Source organism: Ipomoea nil, unplaced genomic scaffold (genome assembly GCF_001879475.1).
Source record: "Ipomoea nil cultivar Tokyo-kokei standard unplaced genomic scaffold, Asagao_1.1 scaffold0465, whole genome shotgun sequence".
NCBI lineage: Eukaryota > Viridiplantae > Streptophyta > Magnoliopsida > Solanales > Convolvulaceae > Ipomoea > Ipomoea nil.
The window spans coordinates 1,895,320-1,908,654 of NW_017616893.1; the positions used below are offsets into that span (position 1 = coordinate 1,895,320).

Below are 13,335 nucleotides of genomic sequence, written 5' to 3' on the forward strand. Positions count from 1 at the left end.
GCAATGTCATTGTTTGACAATTAGCAGTTAGCGGTTAGCGTTAGCGGACTATATTAGCGGATTTGACCAGCGAATCATATCAACGGTTGGTAAAAAAAGATATTTGAAAAATTTAACTGTTTAGATTAATATGTAAAATGACCTAAGGATATATAATAATAATAATAATAATAATAATAATAATAATAATAATAATAATAATAATAATAATAATAATAATAATAATAATAATAATAATTTAATAAAATAAATAAAATTTAAAAAAGAGTAAATACCTAAAATGGTCTCTTGACTATAGCTAAATTCACAAATTGGTCCTGGACTTTTAATTTCAACCAATTAAGTCCTTAACTTTGCAATTTTAACACAATTTGGTCCTTTGTCTATTTGACCGTTTGTTGGCTGCGCTTTTTTAAGATATATATGTAATTTCATGGTCCATCGTTGGTTTTTTAAGGTTCCGGTTACATTTGAATCCACTGCTGGCGCTGCACCCCATGCCGGAGAGATTATAGCTTTTGATAGATAGATCGCCGAAGTCCCTGGGGTGGCTCTTCGAGAAAGCCGTGACTCTATAGGCAAGTTGAACCGACTCAGGATCCCCAAGCAACAAGCGGAGAAGCACTTCCCCCCTCCGAAACGGCGTTGTCACCTCCAAGAGCGTTCTCTAAGTTGAACCGGCTCGTGATCCCCAAGCAGCAAGCGGAGAAGCACTTCCCCCTCCGAAACAACGATGTCACCTCCAAGAGCGTTCTCTTGAGCTTTGCACGTGAAAATACATATATATCCTCAAAGATCGCAGTCAACAAACGGTCAAATAGATGGAGGACCAAATCGTGTCAAAATTGCAAAGTTAAGGACTTAATTGGTTGAAATTGAAAGTCGATGACCAATTTGTAAATTTAGCTATAGTCGATGGACCATTTTGGGTATTTACTCTTTAAAAAATAAAATATATGGAGAGCCGAACGTTCGGCTCCCCTTAGTATGTGGGAAAAGTAGCATGGGAGCCTTGAGACTCCTATAAAAGGAGCCTTAAGGCTCCAATTTAAAATTAAGCTTGCCCATCCGTTGATGGGCAAGCAGTGAGCCAGCAAAATTGGCTCTTGTTATTCAAGGAATCGAAATGGTTTTACAGTAATTTTTTTTTTTTTTTAATATAGAGGTGTTTTGAGCAAATCATTCTAAAAAACGCTAAGTGAAAATATTGTAAATTGCAATGTTTGTATTTTCAGTGGTTTGGAACAAATTGTTGCTTCAAACTGTTGAATAACCTTGATCTTTGGGTTACATCATATTTATCAATCGCCCAATATCTTTGGGTTATATTATAATTAAAATTTTTAAATTTTTACTACATTTAAATTCCTTAAATTAGAAATTTCTTTTATCCATAATAAGTTATTTAACAATAATGGTTATAAACATTGGCGATTAACCCATTCGTGCAATGCGCGTGTAAAACTAGTATGTTAGATAAACTTATTACTATTCTTCTTTTTTTTTTTTTATTTATAATAATTGATATTGTACTTTTTCGAACCATAGAAATTTTCCTCCTATTCTAATAAAAGGGACAACAAGAAAACTGTGGGTGATGTGATCTTATCTTCAGTTATTATTAAAATAGAAAATAAAAAATAACAATAAGTACGTATAGAACAAAGTTTACCTTTTTTTAGTCACAAATGAACCACAATTATTATTGTAGAATGCAAAAATTCAGCCTTATGAAATATGATATGAATCTTTTAATATTTATTAGTATGATTTAAATAACTAATGTCGTTTATTAGATCTTCTGGAAATATTATTCTATAAATATGTACGTTGTTCATCTACCTCCCACATGTATTCATTCACAGCTTTATCCCCTTGTAATGAAATCAAATTGAGAGGTCGCGGAAACCTCCTCTCTTCCCTTCTTTGATTTCTTTCATTCCCACCTAGTTTTTGTAGAGCTTGCAAGAATTCCCATATTTTCTTTGGCTTAATTTCCACAAAAAAGATTACTGTTTTAACACAAATATGGCAAGTGAGAAGCTGAGGATATGCATAAAGGAAACCACAATGGTGAAACCAGCCAAGCCTACACCAAGCAAGAAGTTGTGGTGCTCAAATGTGGATTTGGTAGTGGGGAGGATCCATTTGTTGGTGGTTTACTTTTACAGGCCCAATGGGTCTCCAAACTTCTTTGATCCCAAGGCGATGAAGGAAGCCCTGAGCAGAGTTCTGGTTTCGTTCTATCCAATGGCGGGTAGGATGGGTAGGGATGGAGATGGGAGGCTTGAGATTGAGTGTAATGGAGAAGGGGCTTTGTTTGTGGAGGCCGAGAGTGACGCAACAATTGATGATTTTGGGGACTTTACTCCTAGTTTGGAGCTCAGGAAGCTCCTCCCCTCTGTTGATACTTCTGGGGACATTTCTTCCTTCCCGCTTGCCCTTTTCCAGGTATCTATCCACCTTGATTCCACTAATGTTTTTTTTCCTGTATGCTTTGGGGGTGTTCAATAGGATTTTTTGTTAGTACTAACTCTGATCTGTTATAATCTAAGTATCTGTCTATATATATTTTCTTAACTTATTGAAGCACTCTTGGGAGAGCCACACTTATGTCGCTTGACCATGGGGTGGTAAAGGAAACCTGCAGACACTTTTTTGAGGGTGTACACAGAATAAATCATGTTTAGTAATCCTAGTCGGCAAAGGACTACAAGAAGTAAACTAGTCTAAACTGCCCATAGCTGAACGGTAGGGTGTACACGGGATAAATCATGTCTTAGTAATCCTAGTTGGCAAAGGACCACAAGAAGTAAACTAGTCTAAACTGCCCATAGCTGAATGGTTCAAACCAAGAAGGCTATGATTCGAACTCCTGACCTTTTGGTTATAAGTTTGTATTCTTAGCCATTCTGGCTGGAATTACCCTTTTTGGTTGGAAGAGATGCTCTTCTTCCCACTTTTAGCTTTTGGCCCTATTTGGTATAGTTAGCTTATCATCTAATTTTGGCTTATTTGATCACTATTAACTATTTAACTTGGTCAAACAGACAATATAAGTGTTTGATTAATTAGCTTCTTATAACAGTTTATGCTTCAAAACACTAAAATTTAAAAAGCTACTCAAGACAGCTTTTTCGATAAGTTTGTTGAGAAAGTCATATTGCATGTAATTAGCTATTAGGTAACAATTAATTTACCAAACACATTTCTACAATCAACTAATGCTATCAACTGTTAAAGTCACTAATCCAACCAGCTAAGAGCTATTTACCAAGCACTCCCTTTAATCCAATCCAATATACTGTTATTTCCCCTCCTGTCTGATCTTTTTAGTCAGGCTGGTTCAAGGTGTTAAGAGAAACTATGAATAAGTTACAGAGTTAGACAGTGTGTTTAGAGATTTCTTTGTAAGTCTGTCTTGAAATCTTGGTTGGACCATAGGCAGATACACTGTACATTTTAAGCAAGAATGTTTGCAGGTAGTTTAGATGTTGTTGTAGTTGTGACTTGGAGCTTCAAAGCTTGAATTGAGAGGTCACTACTTTGCAGGTCTGTATTGTAATTAGTTTTGTGTTCAAGTGGGGAATGGAGTAAACATTTTATTCAAAGAAATTCCATATAATTTGGATTACTATTACTTGAGATAAGGTTAAAAGGATAAGAAAGGTTATGAAATTGTTAGGATTTTGATTTTACCTTCACTAATTTCTTCTGGGCTGAAAATTTAATAGCATCCCTTGACTTGGTCCAATTCCTAAAACAAAAAATAAGAATAAAAATTGAACTTTTTTTTCCTTGCCTTCACTTTCTTTGTCACATTAACTAAATTGTCACTTCACTTCATAATTGCACCAAGCCCCACAACCCTGAGCTTCTCTGTATTTAATGTTTGTCGTTGGATAGTTGAGAATTCACCGCAAAAGGATTGAGGTCCCAAAGAAAATAGAATAGGCTGCCTGCTTTCCAGATTTGCAAGCTAAGTGCTGTGAATTCAAAGCATAAATAGTAAATATTTTAATATGCAAGTGGTGTGCATTTTAATGCTTCCACATTTCACAATGACACTTTTGTCAACTGTTTGGCCACTAGCCCAATAGGTTGGTTATGTAGGTTTGCATCTTTGCTATTTACACTCTTGTGGTCCAATTCTCTAGTGTTCAAATAGTCGTTAGTTGATAGCTGATTAACATAGCTGATAACTGTTACCTGGTTTGACCATTTAATAATATTAATTGGTTGTAGTTAGTTTTTAGCTGATAGCTAATTACATGTAAAATAATCTTTAAGGGTATGAGTATATTGTGTTATTTTAACTGATCAGTCATTTACCGAACACCCGGGTGTGTTCTGTCATTTGAACTTTTCAGTAGCCTGCCTACTTTCTATTGTGAGTATGTATTATTATATGGATGTATGTATAATGCATCTTTCTTCTAGTTTTCTCCCCACTTGTTACTGATGTTTGGTGCATCTTTTTCCTGATTAGGTCACACGTTTCAAGTGTGGTGGAGTGTCTCTTGGAACCGGGATCTTCCACACGCTCTCAGATGGCCTCTCGGCCCTTCACTTCATCAAAACCTGGGCAGACCTAGCTCGAGGCCTCTCGGTTGCTATCCCGCCTTTCATTGATCGGACCATTCTCCGGGCTAGAGACCCTCCTTGCCCGGCATTTAAACACACCGAGTATGATCACCCTCCCACTCTAAAATCCGGGCCACTCTCCAAGCTGCCGGGAGCTAATCCAAGCACAGCCATGCTTAAAATCACCCCTCAACAGCTCGCCCTTCTCAAAACGAACTCGAGCCACGAGGGTAGCACCTACGAGATCCTTGCGGCACACATATGGCGTTGTGTGTGCGAAGCCCGGGGGCTTTCTGATGATCAAACTACCAAACTATATATTGCCACGGATGGTCGGTCCAGGCTGTGCCCTGCCCTGCCCCCGGGGTTCCTAGGCAATGTGATTTTTACTGCCACCCCGGTGGCTGAATCGGGCGAGCTCCTAACCGAGCCGCTAGCCAGCTCTGCCAAGAGAATCCGTAGCGCTCTGGTGAGAATGGACGACGAGTACTTAAGATCCGCCCTTGACTACCTAGAGTGCCAACCGGACTTGTCAAAACTGGTCCGGGGCTCAAACTACTTTGCTAGTCCCAACCTTAACATCAACAGTTGGACTAGGTTGCCGGTCCACAACTCGGATTTCGGGTGGGGGACACCTGTCCACATGGGGCCGGCCCTCATTTTGTATGAGGGCACGGTGTACATATTGCCTAGCCCAAACAAAGACCGGAGCTTATCACTGGCTGTGTGCTTGGATGCTGATCATATGCCACTCTTCCAGAAGTTATTGTACAAGTTTTGATGGGGATATGATGTACTAATTATGATCTAAGTTTGGAGTTGTTACCTTCTTCCTTAGTTTTGAGGATGAAATAAATTAAAGAAGTAGCTCTGAGTGCCACCACATATCTCCACTTTCTTGTATAATGCATGAGTATGATGAATTTTATGGTGTAAACCACGTGGTGGTCCGATCTTTCTCTGTCTGTTTAACGGGTCCAGGTCTACCCGACTTATTCTCATTCGTTTCATTTGCCACTTGAGCTACTCCGTTGGATTAGTATGATGAGTTTTATTGCCAAATCTCCTAGAACCTATTTATGAATCAAAGCTAGTAAAGGAGATTTATAGGTTGAGGGGTTTAATATTTAGGGGGAAATAAAGCTATTAAAAAGAGGTTTGATTTGCTAACCCATCTTGCTTAGTTACACAATATAAACAGCCAAACAGGGCAAATTATACAATAAATATGTGGTTCACACTGCAATATAATGTAGATCATTCATAAATATTTATTTTTTAATATAATGAAGATTATTTTTGTTTGTATATTGAAGATTCATTATTTGGTAAACTACTAAATAATACAGAGTATCAAATAATAATGAACCTTTTAAAAATGAAATTTTAGTACATTAAAAATGAATTCTATATCAATGATTTATCTTATAATGCGAATAATGGCAAATTATTGTGTGGATCATGGTCTACATAGTTGTATGAACCATAAATATCATGTACATTTTTAATATACTAAAACTATATTATTTGTGTATTGAAGATACATTATTTGTGTATTGAAGATATATTATTTGATAGTATATATAAAATAATGTATTTTCAGTACTCAAATAATATAATTTTAAAAAATTTACTTTACATACATAAATAATAAATTTTTAATATATTGAAAATGTATTTTTTATTTATGGTATGAGTGGAACATTTTCAATGTAATAATAATTGGGAAAACAGCGTTAAAGTGGGTTTTAGAGGCCCAACAAGAGGTGCGCATAAACAAATTCAGTCGTCAAACGAATGAAAATAATCAGCAAAAAACGACCACAGTGGGAGTCGAACCCACGACCTTCTGATCCGAAGTCAGACGCGCTAATCCACTGCGCTATGCGGTCATTTGTTTAAATTATCAAGCTAAATTTTATTTATACGTAACCTTATCCCAACAGAAAGGGATATTTTAGTCAATCAACTGCTCCAAAGTCCAAACAAAAGGACACTCCATAGGATAATTTAGTTGGGAGTTTATTTTGTAAGACCTCAAGTTGAACTATGAAATTCAACTAATGATTTATTTTGATGTAAAGGTAATATTTTATTTTTTAAATAATTATAAAATAATAAGAGTTAATTCTGCACTATGGAATTGCACTAGGTATATGACTTATTTGCACCAATATAAGATTATACATACAAAGGCAAAAAAAAAAAAAACTCAAGTAATGCTATGTGTGGTAGTCATTGGCGTGTGTACTATTCAGTATCACCGATTCATTTTGAACATTATGCAAGTACACTATGTGATGCATTGCGTTGCACTCATGTGTATGCACTATTCTTTAAGGAAGATGTACCATTAACAATATGGAAATGCATTAGGTGTAGGCCTTATTTGCACCAATATAAGATTATAGATAACAATATAGGATCTATTTGAAAATTTGAAAAATAGATTTTTTAGAAAATGACTCATTTTTTAAAAAATAATTTAATTTTTTAATATTTGGCTGAAAGTTAAAAAACTATTTCTTTTGAGATGAAAATTAAGAAACATACAATTTGTTATATAATAATAATAATAATAATAATAATAATAATAAGGGGGGAAAATTGCACTTTTTCTCCCTAAATTATATACTTATAGCACTTTTTTCTCCTGAATTATTTATGTAAGCACACTAGCCCCCTCAATTATTCTAAAAGTGGCTCATTTCCCACCTGATATATTAAATTGACATTTATATCATTAAAGTAAACATTTTATTTATTTTTCTTCTCCAACAAATTATTGCATATACGTAGGGATGGTCACGGTTCGATTCGAACTGAACCGAACACTATAGCAAGCGAATTAAAAGTTTCCGATTATGATTTAGATCCAAAACTCAATATTTGGATTTCAGTTTATTAAAATTATGAATCGAAAAAACTGGATCCTAAACCGTGAACCAGCAGTTCCGAATCCAGTTCGTGATTTTGAACCATCTTTATTTTAAAATTTTATTTTTTATTTTAAAATAGTCTAAATTCAACAATAAATGTATTTTATTTTTTTCAATTCGGAACATGAACCGGCCGTTCCAGTTCACGATTTTAATAAACTTTAAATATCGGGTTTCGATTTTAAATTGGAATTGGAATATTTCGGTTTGGTTGCTATAGTATCTGTTTGGTTTGAACCAAATTGTAGTCATAATTTGTTGGAGAAGAAAAATAAATGAAATATTTATTTTAAGGGTAAATATGTCGATTTAACATTTCAGGGGGGGAAACAACCACTGAAATAAGATTGAATGCCTTTTTTGGTCCTAGACTTATAGTGGCACGGACAATTTTAGTCCTTCATAAAAGATTTGGACAATTCATAGATACCCTTATTGTGACGAGGACAATTTTAGTCCTCCGTCTATTATTTGATTAGTTGACCGTCTAAATGAGGGGTATTTTTGTCAATTCAACCTTTTTTTTTTTTGAAAAAATTCAACCCATTCTTTTGATCATCTTTTTAACAAAAAGGGAAGAAAGCGACGCATGACCTATCTCTCCACCATCGCCATTTTCTTGGGGCTTGCAATGGCCTCGCTGGGGCAGCTCAAGACCCTCAACGTCCCGGATGAGTGCCAGCTGCGAGCCAACACCGCCAAGATGCTCGTCGTCTTTAAGATCCTCTCCTTCAGCTTCTTCCTCTTCTCCTTCATCGTCACCCAGTCCATCAAGCTTTCCCTTAACCTCCAGCCTCCTCCAAGTGATATTTAGGAGGGAAAAGTGCTATAAGTATATAACTCAGGGGCAAAAAGTGATATTTTTCCATAAATAAATAAATGGTGGTAACATTTAACGTGCGCCATTTTTACAATTTACTTCTTTCTTCACCCTTAACCAAACGTCAAGATTCGATGATTCGATCGTTGATCTTTAGTATGGAGCAACCTTAAATTTCTAGGCCAACTGTCATTAAACGAGGGGATTAGTTATTGTATCTAACAGTTAGAAACCCTTATAGGCTACACCAATATATATATATATATATATATATATATATATATATATATATATATATATGTATATAGTGTCAGGTTCCTGTGAGAACAACGCTTCCCGTGCGGTCGGTGCGTTTTACACCATTAGGTATGCATAAATGCACCACACAGTGTTCAAAAATATACTATTATGTGTGGTGTATTTCGTGGCATTTTATTCTGATGCATTTTAAGTGGTGAAACTAACGACAATTATGCAAATCTCATTAAGAACATGGTTATAATTATTTATTTTGGACATACTAATTTAATATATGAGTAGGATTAATTATACTCTTAATCAAACGTCAAAGGTTCAATTATATTAAGAACATGGTTATAATTATTTATTTTGGACCTAATTTAATATATGAGTAGGATTAATTATACTCTTAACCAAACGTCAAAGGTTCAATTATTAGATCATTGACGTTCTCACTTTTTAAAGTACAAGTATGGTGTGTACTTTGACTATACTCTTAACCAAACGTCACAGTGGGATATATGAGTAGGATTAATTATACTCTTAACCAAACGTCAAAGGTTCAATTATATTAAGAACATGGTTATAATTATTTATTTTGGACCTAATTTAATATATGAGTAGGATTAATTATACTCTTAACCAAACGTCAAAGGTTCAATTATTAGATCATTGACGTTCTCACTTTTTAAAGTACAAGTATGGTATGTACTTTGACTATACTCTTAACCAAACGTCAAAGGTTCAATTATATTAAGAACATGGTTATAATTATTTATTTTGGACCTAATTTAATATATGAGTAGGATTAATTATACTCTTAACCAAACGTCAAAGGTTCAATTATTAGATCATTGACGTTCTCACTTTTTAAAGTACAAGTATGGTATGTACTTTGACTATACTCTTAACCAAACGTCAAAGGTTCAATTATATTAAGAACATGGTTATAATTATTTATTTTGGACCTAATTTAATATATGAGTAGGATTAATTATACTCTTAACCAAACGTCAAAGGTTCAATTATTAGATCATTGACGTTCTCACTTTTTAAAGTACAAGTATGGTATGTACTTGACTATACTCTTAACCAAATGTCAAGGTTCGATCATTAGATCATTAACGAGGTGACCACAGTGGGAGTCAAACCCACAACTTTCTGATCCGAAGTCAGACGCGCTAATCTACTGCGCTATGCGATCATATGTTTATATTCTCAAGCTAAAATGTATTTATAATATCCGTATCTCAAGAGAAAGGAACTTTTAATTTTATCCAATCAAGTGCTCCAAAGTCCAAACAAAAGGACACTCCATAGGATAATTGGTTGGGAGTTGATTTTGTAATACCTCTACACGAACTATGAAATTCAAAGAATGATTTATTTTGATGCAACGGTAATATCTTAGTATGAAAAATTGCAAAATAGTAAGAGTTAATTCAATAATATGGAAATGCACTAGGTGTAAGATTTATTTGCACCAATATAAAATTATACATACAAAGGCAAAAAAAACTCAAGTAATGCCCATGTGTAGTCATTGGCGTGTGTACTAATCAGTATTGCCGATGCATTTTGAACATTATGTGCACTATGTGATGCATTTAGTTGCACTCATTTGTGTACGCACTATTCTTTGAGGAAGATGCACCATTAACAATATGAAAATGCATTAGGTGTAGGCCTTATTTGCACCAATATAATATAAGATTATACATGTAGAGGCAAAGAAAACTCAAGCAATGCTCATATGTATTTTGGGATTTTTCCTATTATGTCATCAGGATTGGTAAATAATAGTTGAGGAAATTAAGCGTGTGCACTTTTAGTTATCCAGAAATCCACTATTAAGTGTTTTTTAATGTACCGTAATAATTATAAAAATATCACCATATTAATCATACTTTTTACTGAGGGTTTGTTCTCATTTTATAAAGCACTAGGCCACCTAGTATAAGAGCATCCACATTAAAAGGATTGTTCACAAATTTTAAGACAAAAATGTCAAACATAGAAGAGAGAAAATGTGCAAGTTCCTCATACTAATTTGGGACATTTTCAGAAAAGTGAGACCCACTGCATTCTAAGGCCTGTCTTGCACTACACGCGTGAAGGCCACAATGGCGCCCAGCAGGCGCATGGCTGGGCACGTTAATGGCGTTCTTTTACTTCTTTTTTTTTTTTTTGAAATCAACATTTGTTTTATACTTTTTCCTTTTTTCTCTTTCCTAATCACACTTACAAAAACTTCTCACCCTACTATTGAAGATGCCCTAAATAAGCAACCCAAATCTTCATAATAGGGATGGCATGATGAAATTTTAAACAAGATTATTTTTGGATTTGGGTCAAAACGAACGAAACTTGCACGATAAGAATGCTTTATTTTGGAGTAAATACCCAAATTAGTCTCTCGACTATAGCATAATTCACAAATTGATCCTCGACTATTGATTGAACCCAATTAAATCCTCAACTATTTAAAATTTACCCAATTAGGTCCTCCGTCAATTCCTCTGTCTAAAATCTGTCAACTTTGAGGTCAAAAGCGTAATTTCATATGCTCCTTGGTTATACAGTAAATTATCACTAAAATTATGACTTAATACGTCGTCGTTCTATATTTTGTCTCCATTTCCATTCTAGACTCCATCGCGACCAGCGGCAACCGTGGTCCGCCTGGATTGAGCAAAGAAGAAAATAGCGAATCGCTGCTCTTCAACTCCACCTCCTTCGCTGCTTCTGCTATGTCGCCCACCTCTATTTTAACGTCCACCTCCACCATTGTAGATACAGTTCCAAACTGCAGACTATCAAAACTGACCTTCACAAACTTGTTTAAAATTAATGACTACCTTCAATGACATTCTTTTGAATGGATTGTTGTTGAGGGGCCAATGAATCTTCATAGTGAAATCCGATTTCACAGAGGAAATGAAAGGTTCACAAGACAAGCACCTCAAGTGTAATGCATTTCAAAGAATTAAAGAGAGAGAAAATGGGCCTTATCAGATTGGGATACAAGCAATTTCACACTAGTGCTCCCCATTTTCTTGATCATATCGCCTTTAATTTGCAGTTCTGGGCACCCCTGTGTTATTGACAAAACTTTAAAATTTTCCATGCTTTGTTGAGGAGACAAGCTTAGGACAACAACAATATATTATATATGTGTAGATATTGGAAAAGAGTCAATATTGAAAGGCTTGTAGGCAGCATTGCCTACTAATACTCAATACTTCCAAAAGATTGAGGTTCTGCAGTAAGTTTTCTCAAAATCGCATGCGAAACATTTGTGGAAGATAATGCGGTACACAAGGAAGATGGTACCGACGATGATGCCGAAAGGGAAGCGCCGCCGAAGTCGTTCTGGCTATCTAAAGACGCCGAACTTGATTGGTACAACGTCTGAATTTGAACCCAGGTACAACGCCGGCGAAGGGAATAAACTCGAGCTCGATTACAGCCCATCTGAATTTGAAGCCAGGTTCGAATTCGAGCTCGCTTTGCTGCAGTAAAGGTTGCTGAAAAAGCAAAAAGATGAACTACGAACATCTAGAAAACCTGTAGCAAATAAACCAATAAACCAATATTAATTGAAAGAAGATTTGTGTTTTTTTTTTTTCTTGAGATGGTGCAGGGAAGCCACGTAAGAAAGGACGGAGGCAATGCCGCAATGGTGAAGAAGATAAAATGATAAATTACGCTTTTGACCTCTGTGTTGACGGAATTTAGACGGAGAAATTGACGGAGGACCTAATTAGGTAAATTTTGAATAATTGAGGATTTAATTGCGTTCAATCAATAGTCGAGGATCAAATTGTGAATTATGCTATAGTCGAGGGACTATTTTGAGTATTTACTCTTTATTTTGTACACTTTCTTTAGAAGCATTTATTCCTTCAACAATCAACATAAGCGACATTGCCATTGTTATTACTACTCTCTTCTATTTGCACACCTACCGATATTAGTTGATACTTAGTATCTTCTACCAATGTCTGGATATGCTTACTTTTATATCAATCCTATATATAGTGATAACCAGTATCAAAATAATAAAAAAATTTAGTGGGATAAGAAACAATAAGCCATTTCAGTTATTAGACATGATATTAGCAACTAAAGTTCAAGCTTTTCATCCTCAGCCAAGCTAGCAATGCTTGACGCCTTGACAAAAGTTAAAAGTGAAAATTTTATCTGTTTATCTGTCCAGGGTATTGTGCAGATCTTGCCCAGATAGCTTGCCACCACAAAATATGATATATCCATGTAAACTAATGCACTGAATACAATGGATTCCTATGCATGTATGTATAGGAGTCAGGTTGTCATGTTATTTTTTCATGCTTAGAATCCAACATAAACATTCTAAAGATCCAAATTAAAGGCAAACTCTGAAGGATGTCTCCTTATAGTTTACTTCACTAATTACTATTACTATTAGTCTAAAAATGACACAAGTATTGATATCACAACTCTCAAAAACTACAAGTCTTTGTTTTTCATACTGATTAGCTAGCACTCAGCATCAAATTACCATTTTCAAGGTAAACTGCACATATAGACCTTTATCAGCGTGCAGTTTATATAGCATTTTACGAATATATTTACATTTACATATTGGACCAAAGACTTGCTAAAATGCCACCCAACAATCCCCTAGCCACCTGGTGCTCCACCAGCCTTAACGGAGCTATCATCAAGAGCTTACCGCTACGCCCGCAACTTTATTTCCTTATATAACAC

General features: G+C 35.2%; 1 protein-coding gene and 2 non-coding genes across 3 annotated transcripts; 1 reads left to right on the plus strand and 2 right to left on the minus strand.

Annotated features, from left to right (window-relative positions):
* Positions 1-1,837: 1,837 nt before the first annotated feature.
* Positions 1,838-5,464, plus strand: LOC109173156 (shikimate O-hydroxycinnamoyltransferase-like). Its single transcript, XM_019322430.1, has 2 exons — positions 1,838-2,451; positions 4,490-5,464. The coding sequence occupies exons 1-2, from the start codon at positions 2,029-2,031 to the stop codon at positions 5,363-5,365; spliced, it is 1,299 nt and encodes a 432-aa protein (XP_019177975.1). The 5' UTR covers positions 1,838-2,028; the 3' UTR covers positions 5,366-5,464.
* Positions 5,465-6,402: 938 nt separating this feature from the next.
* On the minus strand, positions 6,403-6,476 carry TRNAR-UCG. The gene has a single exon. It is a non-coding gene; the product is annotated as a tRNA-Arg (tRNA).
* A 3,237-nt stretch (positions 6,477-9,713) lies between these two features.
* On the minus strand, positions 9,714-9,787 carry TRNAR-UCG. The gene has a single exon. It is a non-coding gene; the product is annotated as a tRNA-Arg (tRNA).
* Between the last annotated feature and the right edge of the window lie 3,548 nt (positions 9,788-13,335).

Coding starts and splice junctions, on each gene's coding strand:
- LOC109173156 (XM_019322430.1), top strand. CDS start 2,029: ATGGCAAGTGAGAAGCTGAGGATATGCATAAAGGAAACCACAATGGTG. Junction 2,452..4,489: donor TCCCGCTTGCCCTTTTCCAG/GTATCTATCCAC, acceptor TTTCCTGATTAG/GTCACACGTTTCAAGTGTGG.